At 41.9% G+C, this 22999-nt stretch overlaps 3 protein-coding genes across 3 annotated transcripts; 2 read left to right on the plus strand and 1 right to left on the minus strand.

The window, feature by feature from the left end:
* The first annotated feature begins 5173 nt into the window (after positions 1-5173).
* On the plus strand, positions 5174-6087 carry LOC141848533 (myb-related protein 308-like). The gene is made up of 2 exons (XM_074736574.1): positions 5174-5529; positions 5622-6087. Exons 1-2 carry the CDS (start codon positions 5267-5269, stop codon positions 6001-6003), a joined length of 645 nt encoding a protein of 214 aa, XP_074592675.1. The 5' UTR covers positions 5174-5266; the 3' UTR covers positions 6004-6087.
* A 4531-nt stretch (positions 6088-10618) lies between these two features.
* Positions 10619-17192, minus strand: LOC141848454 (tobamovirus multiplication protein 3-like). The gene is made up of 11 exons (XM_074736486.1): positions 16844-17192; positions 16653-16743; positions 16504-16556; positions 16325-16417; positions 16169-16240; positions 13615-13687; positions 13481-13526; positions 12288-12351; positions 12162-12215; positions 12000-12077; positions 10619-11005 (listed from the first exon to the last, which is right to left on the minus strand). The coding sequence occupies exons 1-11, from the start codon at positions 16991-16993 to the stop codon at positions 10913-10915; spliced, it is 867 nt and encodes a 288-aa protein (XP_074592587.1). The 5' UTR covers positions 16994-17192; the 3' UTR covers positions 10619-10912.
* Positions 17193-18986: 1794 nt separating this feature from the next.
* On the plus strand, positions 18987-22410 carry LOC141848716 (inactive leucine-rich repeat receptor-like serine/threonine-protein kinase At1g60630). The gene is made up of 2 exons (XM_074736758.1): positions 18987-20434; positions 21526-22410. The coding sequence occupies exons 1-2, from the start codon at positions 19066-19068 to the stop codon at positions 22263-22265; spliced, it is 2109 nt and encodes a 702-aa protein (XP_074592859.1). The 5' UTR covers positions 18987-19065; the 3' UTR covers positions 22266-22410.
* Positions 22411-22999: the final 589 nt, after the last annotated feature.

The following is a 22999-nucleotide window of genomic DNA, read 5'->3' on the forward strand; positions in this document are numbered from 1 at the left end:
TAAACTTGGATAAAATTGATTAATAGATATACATTATTTAAAAATTTAAAAATTTGATATTTTTTAAATTAAGAGAGTCCTAAAAATTTATTAATGATATTGGTTAATAAGTATTATTATCTTAGGCTTTATAACAAATTTACGATAAATTTTATCAAGTTTTTGTCAATTTAGAAATTTACTCTTAATTTATGTTGTTAATTTCAGATCTGAAAGCATAAATATATTAAGGAGGCTTTTGAAACTGATTGATAGAATTAAAATTTTTTAATTTTTTTAAAATCAAAATCAAATGAAATTCTTGATGGTATAAATTGAAAATAATAAATTTTTGAATGAGAAAAAAAAAAGAGAGATATAATAGGAATGTGTTGTGTGATTTCAAAATTACGAATGTTAGGTATGCAAAATGAAAAATTCCAAACCCTACATGTGCAGTAGTTAAATAAAGTATATATATAAAAAAGTATGACTTAGAAAATTTTTCTAAAGAAAACACACACCTCCAACACAAATTAAACTAACATGGCGCACTGTCGATAAAAGTTGTTTTTTTGTGTCCCAGGAGAGGATGGAGATGCATATATGCTCAGACCAATAGGCCAAACATACCTGCCTTATCCTCCTCTCCTCCCCAACTCCCCCTTTCATGCTTGCACCTCACCAATACAAGAATATATATATTAATAACAAGAAAAGGTGCCACCACAACCACAACCACAACCACATACATTATTCATTCATTCCCTCTAGCTAGCTTAATTAATTAGCTATTATGGGTTGGTATGACTTGATCCCGAAGGTCAAGATCCGATCCGATTAGATGATACATCAGACAGAAAATTTGACTCTATAGGACTGATTGGCTTGGTCCCACGCCCCGACTCGGCAATCAACGCAGAGCGGGATCCGATACCCGACGACTTGGCAACCTACATAGGTCGGGATCCACCATCCGATTCGGCATCCAGCTCGGCTCAGGAGTCCACATCTGTCATCTCTCAAAGCTCAACTGCACTTCGATGCCCGACTTCGAGTTCCAAGTCCAAGCCGCTCCACCAAGTCTTCTCCCGACCATATCAAGCTCCGTCTCGATCCCAAGGCTCGTCTCAGCTGGCTTCGGCTCGAGCTCTCTCTACTGACCATGCTCCATCGACTCAGTGCCATACACCATGCACGCTCAACCGACTCCGTTCTGTTTAGTCCCTCATTTAGTTTTACAGGCTGTTATCAAAAGGACACATGCAATCATATGACATCTTAAGTAACTTATCTACCTCATTAATGTGACATGATAGCAGTCTGATGCCGTATCAGGTATGGAAGATAAGATTTTTCACTACTGCGGCCGTGATGGGGTGTTCTCCTTACCTAGATGAGACATCTCCTCTGATAAGATCTCCACTGAGCGATATTCTCCTTAACTAAGATAAGACAGTTTTCTGTTATTCTCTTTCATAAGTCTATATATCTCCCCTCCTCTCGCGGATACAGGTGCGTGCACAACACCCACAAATATTTTCTCCGTATTCTCGCATTTTTTTCTCCCTCTTCGGTCAAGGATCTGACTTAAGTGTTGGAGCGGTTGAGTTAGGGCCCCTGACCTCTGTTCTCACTCTCTTCTTCTTTCATATAGTTCAGAGCTTGGTAGCAAGTCAGAGTTCATCACCCCTCGTCCTTCGCTGCTCGTAGGTACCACCTTGATCATTAATCTACAAGTTAGGTGACTAACGACTCATTTGGAAGGCGATCTCAAACCGAAACATTAGCTTTACCCACCACATTACTCCTCTCCTTCCTTGATCTGGTCTCATAAGCTAGCTGCCATGGAGTTGGAGTTGAAGTTGGAGTTGGGGTTGGCATATATATGATCTGGTGGCTGCAGTATGCAGTTCATGCATGTGGACTTCACCTTGTTCCTTCCCAGACAACTCTACTCTACCTATTTCCCTGTGACGAAACAAACCCAAAACAAACCCAAATGTACGTGCTCACCTAAGCCCGGCCGCCCTAAACTCATCACTTAGCTTTAATTAATGTTTCTGAGAGTCTTCTTCCTCTGGTGTTTCATGCATGCAGTCCGCTGCTTTGCAGCCTGTTGAGCATGTATTACAGAAGAAATTAAAGGCACCAGTACTGAAAGGCAGAATCCTCAAGTGCATCATTTAGTGAGGGAGGAATCTATGCCTCAACTCATCTACAAAATGTGAAATTCATCATCCTAGCGATCCCACACAATTGATCACATGACCATCTATAAGGAGATAAATCAAAAAACTGTAATTGGTCACGACGGAGGAGGATATTGTTCGGTTTCGCCGAGATTCGAATCCTTGTCCTCTTCTGCACGTTTGCTCCGTTGTAATCAACTCAGTTATGCCTCGGGGATAATATTGGGTAAATTTTTTTATAATGACTAGCTCCACTGTTAAAACGACCCCATATCAAAAAATTCTCTAAGAGATTTTTTACCGAAACAACACCTCAGTCAATAACTGACTATGTGCCCCCACTCATGTAGCTAGCTAGCTGAGCCTGATAAGTACACTTGAGAAGAACTAGTCAAAAATGTATATGTCATCTAATTAAGAACTTTTATACTTAATTACGTTTGTAGGTTTTTGTTTGCAGGCTTAATTAAGTTGTTAATTAATTAGGATGTGATAAGTTTTCGATTAATTACTAGAGTTTTAATGTACGTACGTATTTTAATTATTATAGTATTATTATTGAGGATAGCATTAGTATTGTTAGAGCTAAATATTCATTAATTAATTATACCGGCATACACTCGTCGCATCTATCTATTGTGATAAACGAATTCGCAAACTTGAGCCATCATTTACGTTAGGTACCTGATAGTACACGTACGGGTTATTTTCTGATCGAGTGATTGATCTCATTTCTTGATATCGATTAAGATCGGTGTGTTCGCTAGAGGGGGTGAATAACATTTTTTGACTTTTCTCCTGCAAAAATATTAGCGGAAGAAAAGAAACAATGAAGAAAATATCACAACGCTAACCCGTTTGATTTACTTCGTATCCACCTCTACGAGGTGACTAATCCAAAGATCCACACACACAGCCGACGATTCCACTATGAGAAAAATCTCCTTCTCGAATCACACTTCGAAGGCGGAGAAACCTTCACAATACGATGTCTTCCTCGTACAAGATCTTTAATGGAGTATGAGAGGAAGAGTAGAGCTTTTACAATCTCAGAGAGCAGTAAAGAAGATGTCAGAAAGTTGTTCTTGTTCTCTGCGACGTTGACCACTCTTTTTATAAAATTCAGTGCACCAGTCGACTGCTCCTAGGGCCAGTCGACTGATAGGCTTCAACGGGAATTAAATATGCATTTAATTCGCCAGTTGTCACCCCAACGGTAGTATATCAGTCGACTGCTCATGACCAGTCGACTCGACTGTCCACTTGACTGATTTTTCTGTGCTTGTCTGTGTGTGCTCCGGATCAACCCCAGTCGACTGCTCTAGCTGAAAACTCCCCCTTTCAGCTCTTTCTTCAACCCTTAGCCTTGACGCAAACCTTCAAACGCCTTCCACAAGCCTCGTGCTCATCCTTGCACTAGCTTGAGACGTTTCCCTCGATTTTGTCATGCTAAGTCATCCTTGCCAAGAGGCCGCGCCTCCGGGACTTCACCACTTGCCAAGTCTTCAAACCTGGACTTTCCTATATATTCAAATCACACATGTTAGATCACCAACATTGCCTAACTTAAATCCATTTTAGCCAAACATTAAAATCCAATCACTTGGGGCACGATTGCACCAACACTCTTTAGTAGCATCCTTGAGCACTTAACCTAGATGTAGCAACATCTCGCATGGACTCTATTCCTTGAGTATTTAATACTCCTTCAATGATGACTCAGTCGAACTGAGGAGTCACATCTTAAATGCTTGGCTAAATCGGTACTCGGCCTCAACCCTAGTTGATCGAGTAGATAAGTACCCTCCGTGTGGAGATTCTCTTCAACAATTGTCATTTGGTTCCCTAACTGTCCTACAAATGGATGGCCGATGAGTATATAATAGTTCACGCGTGGAGATTTTCCCAATAATTATTCCAAAATTACCCCTCGAAAGAAGAGCGGGTGGACGTTTGCTACTCACATGGACATCCTTGAAGGCGCAACTTAGAGATTGTCGATCCTTTATTTTCTAACTGTCCTTCTGAAGATATATATCCACATGGAGATTCTTTTTCATTGACTATATAACAGACGACCGGATAAATTAAAGGTATGATTTTCTTCTCGCGTGCGAAAGTAACTACTCTTCTCCATCATGTTCTCTTACATCTTTGAGAGTTTTTTTTTTCTCTCATTGCGTCCGAGTTTTAACTTGAACATCGGAGTAACCACACTGATAAAACTGACCAACCCTGATATACATTCTCTCATATATAGGTGACTTCTCCTAAGATCAACTTGAAGAAAAGTACTCTGATCATGATTGTTTTATCGATCAATTATCTCATCTCTTGATCTCAGACCTGATCAAGATTGTTTCGGTGTAATTAAGATCTCAAAGTCCACTTCTAGTATATATATATATATATATAAATATATCCTATCTTAATACAAATTAAAAGAATTGTGGGAGTAATTAGAAATAGCGCACGTTGAAGGACCACCGCGGAGTCTCAATCAGCCGCTAGCACTGCCTCTGCCTCGAGGAGGAAAATTAAGCAAAATGCAGTCGGTACCTCTGTTGCTGCGTTCGGCGACCAAACTGTAGTAATGCCAGCCATATGCTGCACATGAAATCGGGTAACGATGGCCCCTTCACCCTCTTTCCGGCCAACTCCCCCATTTATGGTAACCTGTTCTTGTCACAGTACTTCTGAATATGCATAAAACTTAGGATTCATTAATCAGCAAGGTAATTAACATGAGCTGCGCGCAATTAACTGTGCATAGATTTTGCTGTTATTGCTGTTCCTCGACCTCGCTTTACACCTACCCACCCACCTCGTCGGCCGGTCATGGCGACCAATCATGAGCTTCGAGCCATTCGGAACTAGTAATAACAAGAGTAAGGTGAGGTCGTCTTGAGCCTTGTAGTTGTAAGGTACGCCTACCTTCCTTTCGACCTCCTCCTACCTTTTCCTCACCAACTCGATCCTCTCTTCCCTAGAACACGCACCAGTTCTCATCTATCAGGCTGTATACTATAAGTAGATGGATTGAGAGAGATTGCGGTGAGGTAGCTAGGCCAGTTGATTCATAGATATAGAAGGTGATGGGGAGGTCGCCGTGCTGCGAGAAAGCGCACACGAATAAGGGGGCGTGGACCAAGGAGGAGGACGACCGGCTGGTGGCCTACATCCGCGCCCACGGCGAGGGGTGCTGGCGGTCGCTGCCCAAGGCCGCCGGCCTCCTCCGCTGCGGGAAGAGCTGCCGCCTCCGCTGGATCAACTACCTCCGCCCCGACCTCAAGCGCGGCAACTTCACCGACGACGAGGACGAGCTCATCATCAAGCTCCACGGCCTCCTCGGCAACAAGTACGTACGCCGCGAACGGAACTTGTTCCTCTCGCTCCTCGTCGCTTTCTTTCTTTCCCTTCAGAATTCAAAGTATGCGTTTCTGATCGCAGGTGGTCTCTGATAGCTGCGCGATTGCCCGGGCGAACCGACAACGAGATCAAGAACTACTGGAACACTCACATCAGAAGGAAGCTCTTGAGCAGGGGAGTCGACCCAGTGACGCACCGGCCCATCGCCGGCGCCGATGCTTCTTCCGACGCGGCGCCGACCACAGTCCCAAGGAGAAGTACAACAACTCCTTTCGCGATCGGATTTGTGGACAAGGAAGACAAGAGCAGCAGCGGCTGGGACGAGGAACCATCGCCGTCGTCGTGGCAGCTGCCCGAGTGCCCAGACCTCAATCTCGAGCTCAGCATTGGCCCTCCCTCTCAAGCTCCAGAGCAGAAAAAGAGTTCGAGACAGGAGAATTCCTCGATCTGCCTCAACACTTAGAATTCAACTACTGTAGCTAGCTTCGATCTCAGCAACTCAATTAGCAGGCAGCTTGATTAAGCCATGTAATATTAGTGAATATTTAGAAAAAACATATATAGATCGATCGAGCTTAATTAATTTAGCTAGGAATCTAGTTGGTGGTGTGGTGCCAGTGAGATTAAAGAAATTGATTACTTACTAAGTGCCGTGGTGGATGACAGGGCACGGTATCTGAATTCTGTTGGGTGTGCCTTTCTGTCAGCTGCTGTCCTCTTCTGCTCAGCCAGCCAGCCTTTTAAATGCATGTAGTACCGTACGTGGTGGATAACGGGAAGAAGAAGAGGAGGGTGCACAGGTGGATCGTTGGTAATCAGGCTGGCAGACAGGCAATCTTAATGAACAGTTGGTGATAAGATTGATTCAGTTGAAATTCTTTTAGTGTTTTCAGTCACTGTCTTATTAATCAATGCCACATCGCATTAGATGATTTTATTCATCCCAAATGATTCGATATTATCATCATATAGATATAAATAGATAAATTAGATATTCAATGCATTTCGAAATGGGAGGGTATTTTGTGGTTGTCAACCTTAAAATTCGATCTGTGCCCAATGCAATAAATCTGCCATCTGAGAATCAACTCGATTATGCCTTGACTTAACTATGAGGAGGTGAAGCTGATGTAGATAGAACTCAATAGTTGACTGTTTAGTGACATAAAACATGGCGTCGCATTTGAGACAATTCACGCCTTTTAAACTTGGGCATTCATCCTAGTAAGAAGGTTTCGTGATGCATTTCAATCCTTCAAAATTTAAGTTCATGGTGTCCTTTTTGCTTGTTTAGGTTCCTCCTCTCCTGGATACCTTTTGAGTTGAGGTTATAGTGATTTTCTAACTAAGCAAGCTCAGATGGCCTGCGAAAAGATGTATGTCAGGGTTGATCGACGTTACTAGTGTAGCCACTCCGACGTTCAAATCAGGATTGATCGAAGAAGGGAATTCACAAAGATGTGCGAGAGAGAAAAAAGAAAAGGAATGAATGTGTAGTGTAGAAGAATTGTCTCCGCGCGCAAGAAGAAAAACTCATCCTCTTTAACTTACCTCCCCTGGTTGTTATATAGCCGATGAAAAAGAATATTCACGTACGTGGTTGTCCTTGAAGAGATAGTTAGGGAATCGATGAGTGACAATCGTTGAGCCATGCCTTTGAGAATGCCGCGTAGGTAGTGCATGTCAGCTAGCTCTCCTTCCAAAGGGCAATTAGAGGACAATCATTGAGGGGAATTTTCATGTGGAATGTTACACACCAACTATCCACTAGCGGGGTAGTTAGGCAACAACCGTTGAAGAGATTCTCCGCTTGGGATGCCATGAGTGCTTAGGTCCAAAGTGACAATATCATTCCATTGTGGAGATATTTTGATTCAATCGGTACTAACAAGTGGTATCAGAGCGAGACCGCTCTTCATCGGACTAACCGCCGGATGAGCCATGATCCAGATTTAACCATGTGGTTTGAACCTTAAACAAAGGAAGTGGGTGCTCTGATCAAGAGGACTAGATACCAGGTAAGAAGTCTATGAGGCTTTTTGGAGAGCCCACGAACAAAGCCATGAGGGCTTAGGCCCAAAGTGGACAATATCATACCATTGTGGAGATATTTTGATTCCATCGGTACTAACAACATACTCACCAATAGTTATCTATTTGCGAAGTAGTTAAGACACCAAGAGGCAACAACCATTGAAAAGAATTTTCACGTGGATGGTGCATGTCCACTAGATCGTCAAGAGTTGAATTTGAGTACCGATTTAGCCGAACACCTAATTTTAAGACACGTCTCCCAAGCCCGAATGAGTTGTCATTGGATGAACGTTAAATAATCAAGGAATAGATCCCAAGTGACTTTCTCGAGTTCGAGTGAGATGTCGTTAATTGTAGATTAAGTGTTGGAGAAGAAGATTGACGAGTTGAGAGTGTTCGAGAGTGTCAATCTGGAGACAAACATTTGGTGGTCGGGACTACTGTTGATCCCAAGTTAACTTTTTAAGTTGGAATGGTACATTTTTAGATGGAGGTTTAAGTGCTCGGGGAAAAACATCGATGAATCATGACTCAAAAATTCTTTGAAAATGAGCCAGTAGGTCGAGAAGTGAGATTAACCGCTCGGGAAATAATCTAGATACCATCACAAACTAACGAGTCTTCCTCCTCTTGGCTTTCTTCTCGAGCAATTTTTTCATCATTATATTCTGGGAGACAATTATTATTCCACATAGTAGTGAGGCAATTTCTTTTTTTAAAAGAAAGTGAGAGTTTGATTTTTATTTCGACATAACAAATTCCGCTTGATCCGTTGTGGATCATGACTTCTCGAAAGATTGTTAATGATTATCTCCATGAGTCATAGGTAAATCGTAGAGATCTCAACTCCAAATGATCCTTGGTGATTATTCCCAAAGATCATAACACCCTAATAAACTTTATATCAGATATTATCACTATTTACTGGTCTTATATGTATTTACGAAATTGAAAGACACCAACTTAAAGCAATCTATACTTTAAAATTATCGATACTAAGTTTATAATTTGACATCCATGCAAGGGGGAGGGAACTTGGTTAGTTGTTTGAGACGATTTTTTTTTAATAATTCAAATATTCAACTCTTAAATAATTTTATAGAAGGAAGGATATTTTATAGAAGGAAGGACATGACCAAGGAAAAGAAGCTCACTAATGGAGTCTTCGATCTAATGTTCACTGCGGTAGTGTATAAAAGCCAACACGGCGGGCGAATTGCACTAGCGAGGGTTGTTAATTAGAACTGGGAAAATTAGAGGCATATTGAAAATATGGTCAAATATTAGGGTTATTTTGAAAATTACCCAACTATTTGGATTTTGGATTTCCTCCCTCCCTCACTCCCTCCAGGATTCTGCTGATTGCGACTCCGTTGAGACTCTCTTCAATTCCTGCCTCTGCCTCTGCCTTCGCTCGTCCGACGCCTCCTTAACATGTCAGGGGAGGTGGAAGAGAACGCTGCCGAGTTGAAGATCGGGGATGCATGGTGAGTGTCTCTCCTTCATCCGTAATTTCTTTTGAAAGGCGCGGGTGCTCCGCCGCCGGTGGGGATTCCGCTTCAGTTCGGAGGGGGAACAGCGGCTTATCGGTCGGAGAGACGCAGTGATTTCGACGCGCGCGAAGGCCGGATCCACGGTGTATAATTAATTGGAATCCACGGACCTTGATCTGTCCTGGAGGGGACGAAGGCCCCTCCGGCCACGATCTGCAAGAAGATGCGCTGCTGCGCCGCCTCTGGTGATGGCATGGGAAGCACAGCAGCAAGCGGCCGGCGGCAGGGAACCGAGCCGCCATAAGAGGGTGGGAGAGAAAATACAGAGTAGAGAAGAGAACATAGGGGAAAACGAAATTATGTTACTGCATGAACTACTGAACTTCGAATATGGCATGCACAAGAAACTACTGAACCATTCTCGTTTAATGGTTCCGCTGCTAAGCAGATCTTGTTTGTTTGTTGTTCAAAAAATGATAAATCTCAGTTAATCGCATTGACTCAAGTCCTAAGGGTGACCGATCCAGTATCAAAGCGACCATTAATAATGCTAAACTCTCCATAATCAAATATTACGGGAAGATTTTGTCTGACTTGTGTTAGTGTGCGTTTAAAAGTATGTCTAAGTGGACAAGGGTTGAATTTCGATAAAGCCAAGATAATATCCTTTTCTCCGTCGTGACTAATTGCAGTTTCTCAATTTAACTTCTCATAAATGATCGTGAGAGGCATGATTCTATCTTTTGTTGGAGTGTTTAAAAGTATGATTTTTTTTATGTGAGGCATGTGCTACCTTCTCTTTCTTGCTAATTTCCAGAATTAGTAGAACCATAACTTGCTACTGTGGGTTAGCATAGGTTTAAAAGTTCTCTTTCAGGTGTAATAATAATGTGGTTTAACTTTGATGAGGAGCAACTTAATTATTTTGGATGACTCCAGTCTGGTATGTCAACATGTTAGATAAGGTCAGGTATTTTCAGCTAAGTGATTCAATGACTTGACTATGTTTTTCCCTTAATTAAGTTCTTAGAGTTCTGAGTAGATACAAATTGGCTGAATTTGAGGTATGGTCCTACTAATTTTTGACTTCGTTTTTTACAACCATTTCGAATCATTTACCATAATAGTATGCATTCATTCTTGGTGGTAGCTTTGTGTACTTGAAAATCTCTGTTCAGAAACTGTTGAAGAAGCTATTGCAATTGCCCCTTCTATCAAGGTAAGATTGGATCACTGTATGACGAGTTGTTTTCTATAGCACTAGTGTCCTTGTCTCATTGATTAGTCCCAAGTCTTAACTCATCAAAGGAGCCTGTCTGATATTTATTTTGTATTGTTCTTATCCAAATTTATATTCTGTCGTCGTGTCCTGATATGAGTTTTATGAACATTATATCCTTGGAGATATCGAATTGAAAGTCTACTTTAAAAGAGACTCTGAATGTCAGTTTAACCTACACTGGTACTAAAAAATTGACAAAAAAAGGATAAAAAAGAATATATGTTAGTTTAAACAAACAAATTAATAATATGATTGAAAGAATGCTTACGTGATCCGGTATAAATGGATTTGGAATGAATAATGGAGGAAACCAGAAAACAAGTCTCGTAAGGAACAAGAACGATATGAAGGTCAGAGTATACTGGATGTAACCTGCGTGGTAATTGTTTGGTCTAAATTGCGATAGGGACTCTGAAAAGGCCATCCGCCTGAAGCCTCGTAGAAGCAAACTTAACTCTTTGAAAATTTGCACAACTTGAGGATGCCAGTTCTGTTCAACTCCTCTCTGGGATCTTCAGCATGAAACAGTTAGTTATCAGCCGCAGAACTATCATCTTCTAGCCTTAGTGGATCGGGTGGTATTGATTTAACCCGCGTTTAGGGGGTAACTTCCTTAAGATAAAAAGTACCAAGGAAGATGGCAGGATTTCAACAAGCTGTAGGAGACAAAAAGAAACGGTGAGAATCATTGAATAGATTAATGTTGGCATACATGTCATGGAATTATAAAGAAATAACAACTGGTTGTACACGGCTAGCTTCAAATATGATTGACTATTCCATGAAGAAAAATACTACAGTATGTTATAAATAGTTGAGAAAAACATGGTTTGATGAAAGGCAATGTTAGACAAAAATTATTAGAGATAACCAAGTTCAAGTCAAGTTACGCCTAGTTTCAAATAGAATTATTGATGTCTAAGATATATAAATAAATGGATTGTAATCCTACTTTATACACAAGAACAAGATATCAAATTCTTAAAGAGAAAAGGAAACTATTATATAGGGATCTAAGGCTGCTGATAATTTTTTGGCAAAAGAATAGGCTTGCTCAAGCAATTGAGAAGGGATATCAAGCTGGTTAGGTGTCTTGCAATAAGGCTTAAATATGGTCATACCTTGACCAGATGGCCATATCCAAAATGTGTCAACAGGTTCTCGAGACGACTTAAGCTTTCATAGTGACATGGACCAGCATGATATAACATTTAGGCAAATCCAACATAGTACAAAAATGAAACCTAACCTATCCCATTGTCTACAAGAGTTTTATCCTACCAAACAAAAAAAAACATGGAATATTTACTTTTTGATTTTTTTTAATGAACAAACAGGACCCCAATTTCAGTTTGATCCGTGAATATTAATTATATTTCTCTATTATAGGATAGGGCACCTGAAAATCAGTCATATATACTGTTGCAACTAGAATGGGCCCTCAATGTCCACATTTGTTCATTTTTAAATGAACAAACGGGACCACAGTGTCAATATAATCCATGACTATCACTCACGCTATTAGTACTCATACAAGATGGGACACTCAAAATCAGTCACAACTTTACAGTTGCAACAAAGATTTTGCTACGAGTGTGATCATGCAAACATCAAGCTGTGCAGACGAGTAAGAAAGAATATAGATCATACCATGTAGTAGATAAAGTTCAGAATTGGGTGGTTTAGAACATCAAGGTTTGCAGCTTTATCAAAAGCATTGACACACATCTGCAAAATCAATAATTAAAATTGATAAATCTGGTATCTTAGCAAACAGATTATGAAGCGAAACTACCTTACCAAAACACTTACCATAATGCATCTCAATAAGAAACAGAGGAAACATATAGTTGTAACATAGCCAACCTATACAAGGAAAACAAGGTAATCAGTATCTACCAATGCTCTGAGAAGTGAACATTAGTAGCTAATAAATACCTCCTGCAACTTCTTTTGACGCCCTTTTGAATCCACAGGGAAGCGTTTCAACATTAAGAAAAGCCTATCCATAACATAATATCAGTTCACAAAGTAAATGCAAACAGGAGTGCACATGCAGCAAGGAGTTCCCATCAAAAGGACATCAACTATGTAGATATCTTGAAGCATTGAACTATTTCTAAACTAAAGTAATGTATTTGACCTTTCCTGAATGTCCTTAATCTTATTTATACACATGGAAAAATAAAAGTACTATAACAGCATGTGTCTTTTGTTCATATAATAATAAATGAGATCACATTAAGTTTATGATGACAAAGAACATCACATTTAAGTTTATTTTGTCTGCAGAAATTTGTTGTCTTTTTCTAGATATTATGCATGACAAAGACACCAAAACAAGAATCAGCAAAATGAGTAGAGCCTTTGCATAATTTTTAGCTGCAGATGCATTGTAACTAGGAGGACTTAAACATTTTTTTAATATTACACACACATCGTATCCTAGCTGTATCGTATCTTATAATTTCAAAATTTGTCGTATCGCCGTATCCGTATCTACGATACAATTACCTACCAATCCTTTTGATATTAAAACCAACCCCTCTACAATTACCTACCAAGTTTGAAGCACTTGGAAGTCATAACAATCAGAAAAGGCACTCTTATACCTAATATCACCATGAATTTTACCAAATCCAAAAGGAACTATAATAATGAAGCATTGTGTATTCATATAGCAGAAATTCGTCTAGCAACAGATAAGACATTTTTTTCTCTATCAGGCCGGAAGCATTTTGGCATTTTGCATGTTTGTTTACTAATGTTCAGAAACTAGGAATGGCATGCGGGCCAAAACCAATAAGCTTACAAATACATAAACACATAATACTGAAAAAGCAAAGGCCCAAGCCTTCCCTTGGCTAAATTGGATACGGTGGAAACATATGCAAACTAAATAAATCATACTAGAGACCAACCAACAAACAGTGCATTGATGAGATTTAAATCCCCAAAACATGTTACAGAAAAAAGAAATGAAAACAAAAAAAATCTCTAGTATAAAGCTGCTCAAACAGTGCATCGATGAGGCTTAAATCTCCAAATATGTTACAGAAAAAAGAATGATGAAAACAATAAATTGAAGATCTCTATGCATCTGTTCATAAGGCAGATAATAATGAACATACCTCCCTCCGTATAGAAGAAAGGCAAGAGCAGCAAGCAATGAGACAGCTGCCAAAGTGGAAAATGTTTCCATAATACTTTGCAGTTTACATTGATTAAAATGGGCCACAGAAAAATACAGTAATAAGAAACAAACCTGCCAAGAATATCTTGGAGACAATGACCATGGCACCAATTGGCTTCCACCACGAGACAAACCATAGAGAGATCTGCATACAATTGAAAGAAAAAGCTGTCACTACAAAAGGCTGAGGTTTTACCCACAAGAAATTTTACAGTTATCTAGTATTTTAGTTACAAAGTTGTTGATGATGATTATATGAAAAATCTCGTCACAAAATTGTGACTATCTTGTATCATTTAATGATGATTATATGAAAAATCTCGTCACAAAGTTGTGACTATCTTGTATCATTTAATGATGATACCATAATAATTGTCAATTAGTAACTTAAAAAAGTTACCCCTAACATTAAATTTATTGATGGATCAATTGATATCATCATTAATATTCATTTAACCACAGGACTTAGGCCTACGAAATATATGGACAAAATTTGCCACCAAAATATTTAATGAAAATAAGTTTTATTGACAATTTTTTTTGCCACTAAAACACACTTTTGTAGCAGAATGAACAAAAAACAGTCTTGTAGAGACCTAAACATTGAGTGGAATAATAGGATAATCATAGAAAACATCCACACGTGACCTGATCCTCAAGCCTGATTTCAAACTACCCAAGGTTAACAATATGATTCCATGGTCAATAAAACTACTATAGGACAAGCCATTATGAATAGTTTGAGTATTGACAGAGATATGCACCATATGCTATGGAATAATCAAATAATGTCATCATTTGGAATAAACATTTGTATATGATATGATTACCTGAAACAAGATTTTCAGGCTTCTCAAAAAAAGAAACTAGAGGGTGCCTCAGATTGAGGAAAAGAGAAATATGAAAAATGCTTCAGAATCTGAGATTCATCTTCTTTTTACTACTGCCATTTTTTTTTCAAATCTAACCTCTCCTTTTCTTAAATGTATTACCAACCTCTCTCTATTTCTTAAAATGCCCCCATTTTTTAGGATTTTCTCAAAATTGCTCCCTTAATCCTTGAATCAATCATGAAGTTTATTTCAAGTTGGAAACACCTGGATTAGGATCTGGATTGGAATTGGGATTTGGGATCTAGGCACCTTGCTACACTAAGGAATAGAGATTGCAAGGACCTAGTCCTTCCTTTAGATCTGAGCATGTGGTCAAGCATCAAGAACATAAACTAGTCACGACAAGGTGATGCCAACATTGGAGGAGGCAGAGTTGTCGCCATTCACAACCTGAGGAGAATTTGCTAACCTGGTCACAGTTTCATTACTTGTTTGGTGAGAAAAAAAATATGAAACCAGCCAAAATATTTCAGTTTTAAAAAGACCAAATGAAAACCAAAACAGAATTTTTGATTTGGAACTGTAAATTGAAACCAATCAAAAACTAGTTTTCAAGCAAGATTTATTCTCACACATATATAAACCAATCAAAAACTAGTTTTCAAGCAAGATTTATATTGAGAATCACAATAAAATTACTGAAATTTAAGAATTTTTTTGATTAGTGAACATAACAAATAAATAAGAATATGAGATCATAATAATTATCATACTAATGTATCTCTATATACATATTATAAATACCTTAAACTTTATGGTTTAGTTAGATTTTACTGTTTGAATAGGATCAAACTGAAACTAAAATGAAACCGATAATTTTACCCACTTTGTAAACCAAAACCAAAATGATATACCATTGAACTAAATTTTCTGATATGAATTGGTTTGTTGGTTTTGGGTTGTAGATTCCTACCTGTAGATGCTGTGTGCAGATCTCACATGGAGGGGATATTAGAATCAAGGAAGCGAGAGGATTTTTTCCTCAAGAAATGGCATTTGCTGATAAGGTCATTGTGGCAGGAGGTGGCTTTGAGGATGACTGCCTAGATGTGAGGGGAGTAACGCTCAACTATAGACTCATTCAAATCTACTTCTACCTACAGATGATACGCGAGAGGGAAAGTCATTGGCATTTCTTGATAATGACGGAGTGTTACATTTTGGAATGGGCGAAAACAGCATCTTTGAAGTAGAGTAGGCATGAGATGGAGACAAGAAGGTGACCTCCATGACGAGGTTAGAATTCTGCTTTGTTAAGGAACTGCGTGGAAGACGTTGTGATGTCATGACGTAACTCCTCTATCAAGTGAATGACACAGTGGGCAAGGGAGAGAATTAGGGTTTACAAGAAGACAATTTAAGAGGTGGAGAGGCGACCATGTGAGGTGCAAAGGAGGCTTGTTGTCACATTCAAGTTGTGGCGTTCCTCTTAGGAGGGAAAAAACTATGAGAGCCTGAGAAGATATGATATTAAACCAGGTTGAGAGAAAAAGATACTGTATTATTTATAAAAGAAAACTATCACTTGTGGACGAAAGATTGATATAAGGCCCAAAGACTAGACCCACAACCTCTAAAATATCAAATCCAACAACTCTAACACCTACAAAAGCTTACAAATAATGAATGAAAGTAGACTATCAACCTGCAACCAATATAAAGACTATAAGAAATCCTTTCCAAACATAGAACGGATCACTATATGCATTGTAGAAAATTCCCAGTGAAATTACCTGTATAACATAGATAACTGCATTAGTTGCATAGAATGTTGGCTTAAGCCCATCAGTAGATACTGAACGTGCCTGAAGGTAACATCAAAAAAGAAATAAACACAACTCAGTCAGCTTTCTGTCGAACATTTACTAGCTAAAATTGTGAATACCAACCTGATAATAGATTTCTGCCCAAAATAACACCAGCAAAGCATAGGTAGTAAAAAATGCAAGACCAGGAAAATCAAGAATAATATGCTGAATTATCTGAAACACCAACAGGTATATTTAGATAACATGGAGAACCATCAAATACACATTAGAAAAAAGCCCAAATGAGATCACAAGCGCACCTCTGGTTGTATTTTATCGATTCTCCAACGAAATACAAAAATCAGCGACCTAACTGCAATGCAGGAGTTACAAAGCGGCAGCAGGAAATGAGTGCATATATCATGGCTACAAGTAATGATTACGGAAGCTAGAAAAACAAAATAATCACCCCCATTCACAAGGAAGTTCAATAAGTGGAAGACCTTCTGCGTCGTCCAACCAAACTCTGATGCTCTACATTCAATTCTAATCAATTGAATCTGCAAATTAAGAAACATGAACAATGACCACAACATCAAGTTAAGAACAGAAACCCTTGCTCCAGAAATGCAATCGCAAAATAAGGGAAGAGGAAATTACGAGGGCGACAGCGGACACGAGGCCGTAGAGGACGGCGAGGGTGTGGAAGATCCGATCCTGCCACAAGACGGAGTTGTTCACCTCGTCCCACCAATCGTGGCCGCTCCGAAGCAAGAGAAAGACCGACGGCGAGGCCATCAGGTGGCGCATCCGCCAGGGCTAAAACTTTCCGGCGAGGAGGGGTTACTCTGCGGAATCTGGGAGCGAGAGAGCAAAGAGGAAGAGCCAGAAACAAAAATGGAAAGAAAAAAAAAAGGAAGAAAAGAGGGAAAATGGATGAGAAAGGGAAGGAGGGAGAAAGGTTCTCGCAGGCGTCGCCGAAACCGCGGGGCAGCGAAACGAAGCAGAAGCCGACACGTTTCTGGCTGTGGGAAAACGACGACGCTGGCATGTTTCCGAAATAGGCGTCAGTCAAAAATAAATAATAATATCACGAATATTTTTTTTAAATTTATGGATATATTATTTTAATATATATTGCAATTAAATAGATCGACAAATTATGATTTTCAAAACAAGTATATCATCACAACATGTGTAATTATAAAACAGATTAATGATTGTACTAACGAATATGAATGCCTTTTCAAAATCTGTCTTTTTCATTGGATGTCTTTGGAGAGAATCTCAAAGTAGTAGATTTCTTTCATTTTATTTCCCATTAGAAAAGACAAATAATAATTATTTATCGCTCTTATGGTGCAACGGAAAAAATATATTTTTTTAATGAAAAAAAATTTAAAATGTTGGTGGTCGAAAATAGAATCACATGCGCTTCTGAATTATTAATATAAAATTTATTATTTCCTTCTACCACTCGTGTCCATTTGATCCTTGTGGTCTACTCATGCTTCTCAAGTGATGACATCCTCACTCCCGAAGCATAATTGAATTGGTTACGATTGAACAAAGTTATAGAAAAGGACAAGGGTTCGAATTTCAACGGAGTCAAGCAATATCCTCCTTCATCGTGACTAACTGCGTGCAACGTGGAGTGAAAAAGAGTTGCTCGAGAGATAGCTACTAGGAATGTTTTAAGAAAAAAAGGAAGTTATGCACTAAAGTTCAGTTGAATGACCATACGAGTCGTACGTTGCTCTTGTTGCTTAACCCCGTTGTTATCACACCCCTTGTGGGAGTGGAAGTAAGACGGCTCATGGTTGGCTCCACTGTCAAATCTTCCTTCTATACAACTCATTTTGCCCTCCTACCGTAAACATCAATCTTTTGACCCGTAGAGTGAATGACCCGAACTTAATATAATATAATATAGTCTAGTCAATCAGCCCTAATATATCCTACAGTCAATACTCTTCTTCATGTGACTAATTGTAATTTCTCGATTTACCTTTTCACATATGATCGTGGGACCGATCATATAGACCGCTCTTCATCATAGGAACGATCAAATAGTCATAAACCATTTCATGGATCAAAATACTTGAAGAAACTCTAATGTCAATCAAGATAAAGATGAGGTTCGAAGAACCATTTTATGAATGGCTCCTCGTTTAGAAATCAACATCCACTTGACCCGGATGGTTGCTGAGAATTAAAATTTTGACCCTGTCCGTATCAATCATTACGAGTTTATGGCTTGTCATGAGACTCTACCTCCGGCCTCACGCCAGCTAGGCGAGCTGCATCGATTCAGAAACATTTATTATTTTCATTTTCTCTCTCTGTTTTTTTTTTCCCTTGGAAGAACTTTAAATCAGTTCACTCCTTCCACAAGATATGAAAGAGATGGCACTGTCCGCCTGCGGCTGTGACTGACTGCGCCTCAGTTACCTTACAGTTCTCCACGTTTCGACCTTGCTCGTCGCTCTTCTCCATGAATTTTCCAGCTTCAGCGGCGGAAGGTCATCGGATCCCATGCCATTGAAGAGGAGCGAGGAAGGTAGAGGAGGTGAGGGGAGAGAGAGGAATTAAATGAGCTTTTAAGAAGCCGAGGTGTGAGCGTACCGGGGAATCGGGATGGTAATTAATATTGGGGAGTGGCAGTGGTAAAACGAGAGACGATGAGCGACCACCCAAAGCTCTCTTTTCCCTTTCTGAGCGAGTCACGTGAAGGCAGACCCGTGCTCTGAGGTCGACGGGCTCGCTCGCTTCCGCCTCCCGCCGACAGCGCAGCCTCTCCGAAGATCTCAGCTTTCTGTTTCTGGCGGGTGCAATGTGATTCAGGAAGCCACTCCTCCACCTACTGAGCCTTCCTGCCGCCAATGTGTAGTTTTTACCTGTGTTTCTTCTTCTTCTTCCTCTGCTTCTCGACCTCGTTTGCCGCCAATGTGCCGGACGGCGGCGACATTGCCGCGCTCTTGGCCTTGAAGAACTCTATAGATCCTCAGGGCTCTCTGCCATGGCGGCGGGAGACTGCATCGGGGCTCTGCGGCGGGTGGAATGGAGTGAAGCAGTGCAACCCTGGCGGTAGAGTGACAAAGCTCGTGCTCGAGTTCCTCAACCTCACCGGGACCATGAGCCCGGACCTCCTTGCTCCTCTCGACCAGCTTCGCGTTCTCAGTTTCAAGTCCAACTCGCTCTCTGGCGCCATTCCCGACCTTTCCCCCCTCGTCAACCTCAAATCTATCTACCTCAGCGACAACCAATTCTCCGGACAGATTCCAGCCAATCTCGACGTGCTACACCGCCTGAAGGTGATTGCCCTCTCTGGAAATCTCCTTTCCGGCCCAATCCCGGTGTCTCTCGTCAGCCTCCCGCGGTTGTACGAGCTCATGCTCGAGGATAATCGCCTCACGGGGCAGATCCCGGCATTCAACCAACCCAGTCTTCGATACCTCAACGTCTCCGGGAACGACCTCTCCGGTGAGATCCCCGCCACCAGAGCCCTTTCACAGTTCAATGCTTCCTCTTTCCTCGACAATGCAAACCTCTGCGGGGCTCAAATTGGGGTTCCCTGCACTCAAAAATTGATCTTTCCGCCGTCTTCCATCAGCCCGGGATCGTCTTTGGATCATGTAAATGCCTTCCCACCTTTCCTGCCTCCCACCGGCAGCAACCACAGCAGGAGGCGGGCCATTGCCATCGTCACCGGCTCTGTCGCGGGGGCTGTCTTCTTGTCAATTTGCTTGGCCCTCGCGTTGCTTTGGTTCTGCAATAGGAACCGCAGGCGGCCGGTGGTTGAGACCCGATCAGTCGGTTACGAATCAGGTGCTGGCCGCAACAAGCCAGACGAAGAAGGCGGGGCAGTCGTCGGCGGCGGCGGAGGAGGAAGACGGGACAAGGGCGGTTTCTCGTGGGAAGCGGAGGGGCTCGGAAAGCTCGTATTCTGCGGCGCTGTCGGGGAGATGTACAGCCTGGAGGAGCTATTGCGGGCATCGGCGGAGACGCTGGGGCGGGGGACGGTCGGAAGCACCTACAAGGCGGTGATGGAGTCCGGATTCATCGTGACGGTGAAGCGTCTCAAGGATGCCTCCCGCCCGCCCGCGGAGGAGTTCGGGCAGCGCATGGAGGAGCTCGGCCGTCTGCGCCACCCCAACCTCGTCCCCCTTCGCGCTTACTTCCAGGCCAAAGAGGAGCGTCTCCTCGTCTACGACTACTTCCCCAACGGCAGTCTCTTCTCCCTCATTCATGGTTCGTCACCCCTCAATCCTTCTCTAATTTGCACATTATTCCCATGCTAATTTGCTTATTCTCCATTAAGCTCCTCCATTTAAACTGACAAATCCTAACAAAATGCAGTTTAAAACAATATGCTCCACGCTTATATCTCATGCAATTGATCATCTAACCATAGCAACAATCTTGAAAATCAAAATTATGAAACAGTAAGGGTAGAAATAGGGGAGTAGATTGATATGGTTAGATTTGCAATTCTTGCACCAAAATCTCCTGTACAATATTTGGCATTCAATGCCATCAACAGCTCAAGTGATCTGAGGTCTGTTGATACCAACAAGAAATTTAAGAGCTGTAACAGTCGCCATTAAATGACCTTCATTTGGTGGGCATAAACTCAGAAAACAAAAACTTAACATCAGTAGTTGTTTGAATTAGATTCTGAGTTTTTTTGGGTAAAAGTAGAGAGTTCAAAGCTCACAGAATTGCAGTTTGGAAAAAGTCACTGCAGGGTTTGCCGCTGCTCAGCATTGTAGATTCTTTATCTTGGCCTAACTGTGACTTCCTGATTCAATTTAAAGTTTATCCCATCCTCTGACTCTTTTCTTTTGTCCTATTATCATTGCAATGGAAAGCAGAAGCTTTCCGTTCAAACTTGAGATCCACCAAATCTTGAAAACCTCACTAATTCATTCCCGGATCCACCATGCCTCTGCCTCCAATTAAAGCAGAGCTGGCATTGTTTTTGTCTGGAGCCATCGAAGTAAGCGACAAGGATGTGCGCAGGTGAGCCATGAATGGAGCATGGCCCCGGTTTGCGCTCTTCGCCATTTTAACAAACACCTTATCGGCTTTCCTCGCTGCTGCTGTTGCTCAACAATTCAGGAGCCCCCTCGTTGTACTTGCCCCTTGTGCACTCACGTGGAGATGCTGCTTCTGCTTTGGTGCTTCGGGGAATTAAACAAGATTCTTTTACTGGCTTTCACAGGCGTGGTTGATCGAGATGGTCAAAGCTACCAGTTTGTGAAGAACAGTAGCTTTATTTATTCTAATTTAAATTTCTGTGGGAAAAATTTTAAAAAAAAATACTTGCTTACTTGTGACAGGGTCGCGGCCATCGGGGGGCGGGAAGCCGCTTCATTGGACGTCGTGTTTGAAGATTGCGGAGGACGTGGCAAGTGGGCTGGCCTTCCTGCACCAGACCAGCCCAGTAACGGTCCATGCGAACCTGAAGCCCGCTAACGTACTTCTCGGCCCAGATTTCGAGTCTTGCCTTGCGGACTACGCCCTAATCCCGGCCCTGCTCCTCCACGACGACGCCTTCCCTTCGTCGTCGTCGTCCGCCGCCGCCGCCTCCTCCTCCTCCCTCTTCTACCGCGCCCCCGAGGCCCGACGCTCGCAGTCCTTCACCCCGCTCTCCGACGTCTACAGCTTCGGCGTCCTCCTCCTCGAGCTCCTCACCGGGAAGGCGCCCTTCCAGGACCTCCTCGAGGAGCCCGGCGGCGACGTCGCCCGCTGGGTCCGATCCGTGCGCGCGGAGGAGCGGAATGACTCCGGGGAGGAGCCCGGCGGGGGATCCTCGTCCGGGAACGAGGCGGCGACCGCGGCGGCCGCGACGGCGGAGGAGAAGCTGACCGCGCTGCTGAACATCGCGGCGGCGTGCGTGGCGGCGGAGGCGGAGAGGAGGCCGGCGATGCGGGAGGTGCTGCGGATGATACGGGAGGCGAGGGCGGAGGCGATGGTCGTGTCGTCCAACAGCAGCGACCACTCGCCGGGCCGGTGGTCGGGCACGGTGCAGAGCCTGCCGAGGGAGTACGGATCGGAGGGGTTCACGGAGAGGGATTAGATCCGAATAATTAGCTCCTCGCCGGCGATCGATCGGCCGGTAGAGAGGCGTGTGAATTGAATTTGTTGAGAACTAGGCGTGGCCATAAAGGAGAATTGATTTGTTTTCTCAGAGTGATCGATGGACTTCTACCAACTTTTTAAGTTTTCCCCTTTATTTTTTTTTTGCTTTGTGTTTCATTTCCTGAATGGTTCGATATGTGTATGTAGACAACTCTTGGCCTCGACCGCGACAACAAATAAAAAGGCATTAAGATAACAAATCGCAAAATGGTGCGCGCCAAATTGCGGTCGTCAGATAGCTACGGCGGTCCTTCCTTGGCCGTGAATCCGGTCTTGTGCCAGTGGCGCGCGCCACTGCCGGCCGCGATTGGGCCGGTCCTGTCATGTTTTCTGTTCCGATCGTGATTTTTCTTATGAGTGTTTTTGACCAAAATTCGTTGAATTCCGATTACTATCCGGTCGGAATTCAATGTTGGATGGACGTTGGTGAGTTGCGCGTCGATCGCGCCGGACGACACAGCGAGAACAACGACAGTGGTGGTGGATCACAGATGTCACGCACAAGTCACGAATTTATTGCACGCATCATGACATGTCATGTTAAGATAACAAATAAAAAGTCCACTGAATTTTGTTTTGTCTTTTTTGTTCTTCTTGTATCCAGTGAAGGATCATTGCTCTAAAATTATTATCATTTGATTTTGACATATTATAAATTTAAATCATGAAAAT

This window comes from Curcuma longa, chromosome 17, assembly GCF_044706935.1.
Source record: "Curcuma longa cultivar G26 ecotype Majalengka, Jawa Barat chromosome 17, ITB_CL_G26_1.1, whole genome shotgun sequence".
Classification (NCBI taxonomy): domain Eukaryota; kingdom Viridiplantae; phylum Streptophyta; class Magnoliopsida; order Zingiberales; family Zingiberaceae; genus Curcuma; species Curcuma longa.

Coding starts and splice junctions, on each gene's coding strand:
- LOC141848716 (XM_074736758.1), top strand. CDS start 19,066: ATGTGTAGTTTTTACCTGTGTTTCTTCTTCTTCTTCCTCTGCTTCTCG. Junction 20,435..21,525: donor TCTCTTCTCCCTCATTCATG/GTTCGTCACCCC, acceptor TACTTGTGACAG/GGTCGCGGCCATCGGGGGGC.
- LOC141848454 (XM_074736486.1), bottom strand. CDS start 16,993: ATGCGCCACCTGATGGCCTCGCCGTCGGTCTTTCTCTTGCTTCGGAGC. Junction 12,216..12,287: donor GTCAAAAGAAGTTGCAGGAG/GTATTTATTAGC, acceptor TTCCTTGTATAG/GTTGGCTATGTTACAACTAT. Junction 12,078..12,161: donor TCTTATTGAGATGCATTATG/GTAAGTGTTTTG, acceptor TTGATTTTGCAG/ATGTGTGTCAATGCTTTTGA.
- LOC141848533 (XM_074736574.1), top strand. CDS start 5,267: ATGGGGAGGTCGCCGTGCTGCGAGAAAGCGCACACGAATAAGGGGGCG. Junction 5,530..5,621: donor CACGGCCTCCTCGGCAACAA/GTACGTACGCCG, acceptor TTCTGATCGCAG/GTGGTCTCTGATAGCTGCGC.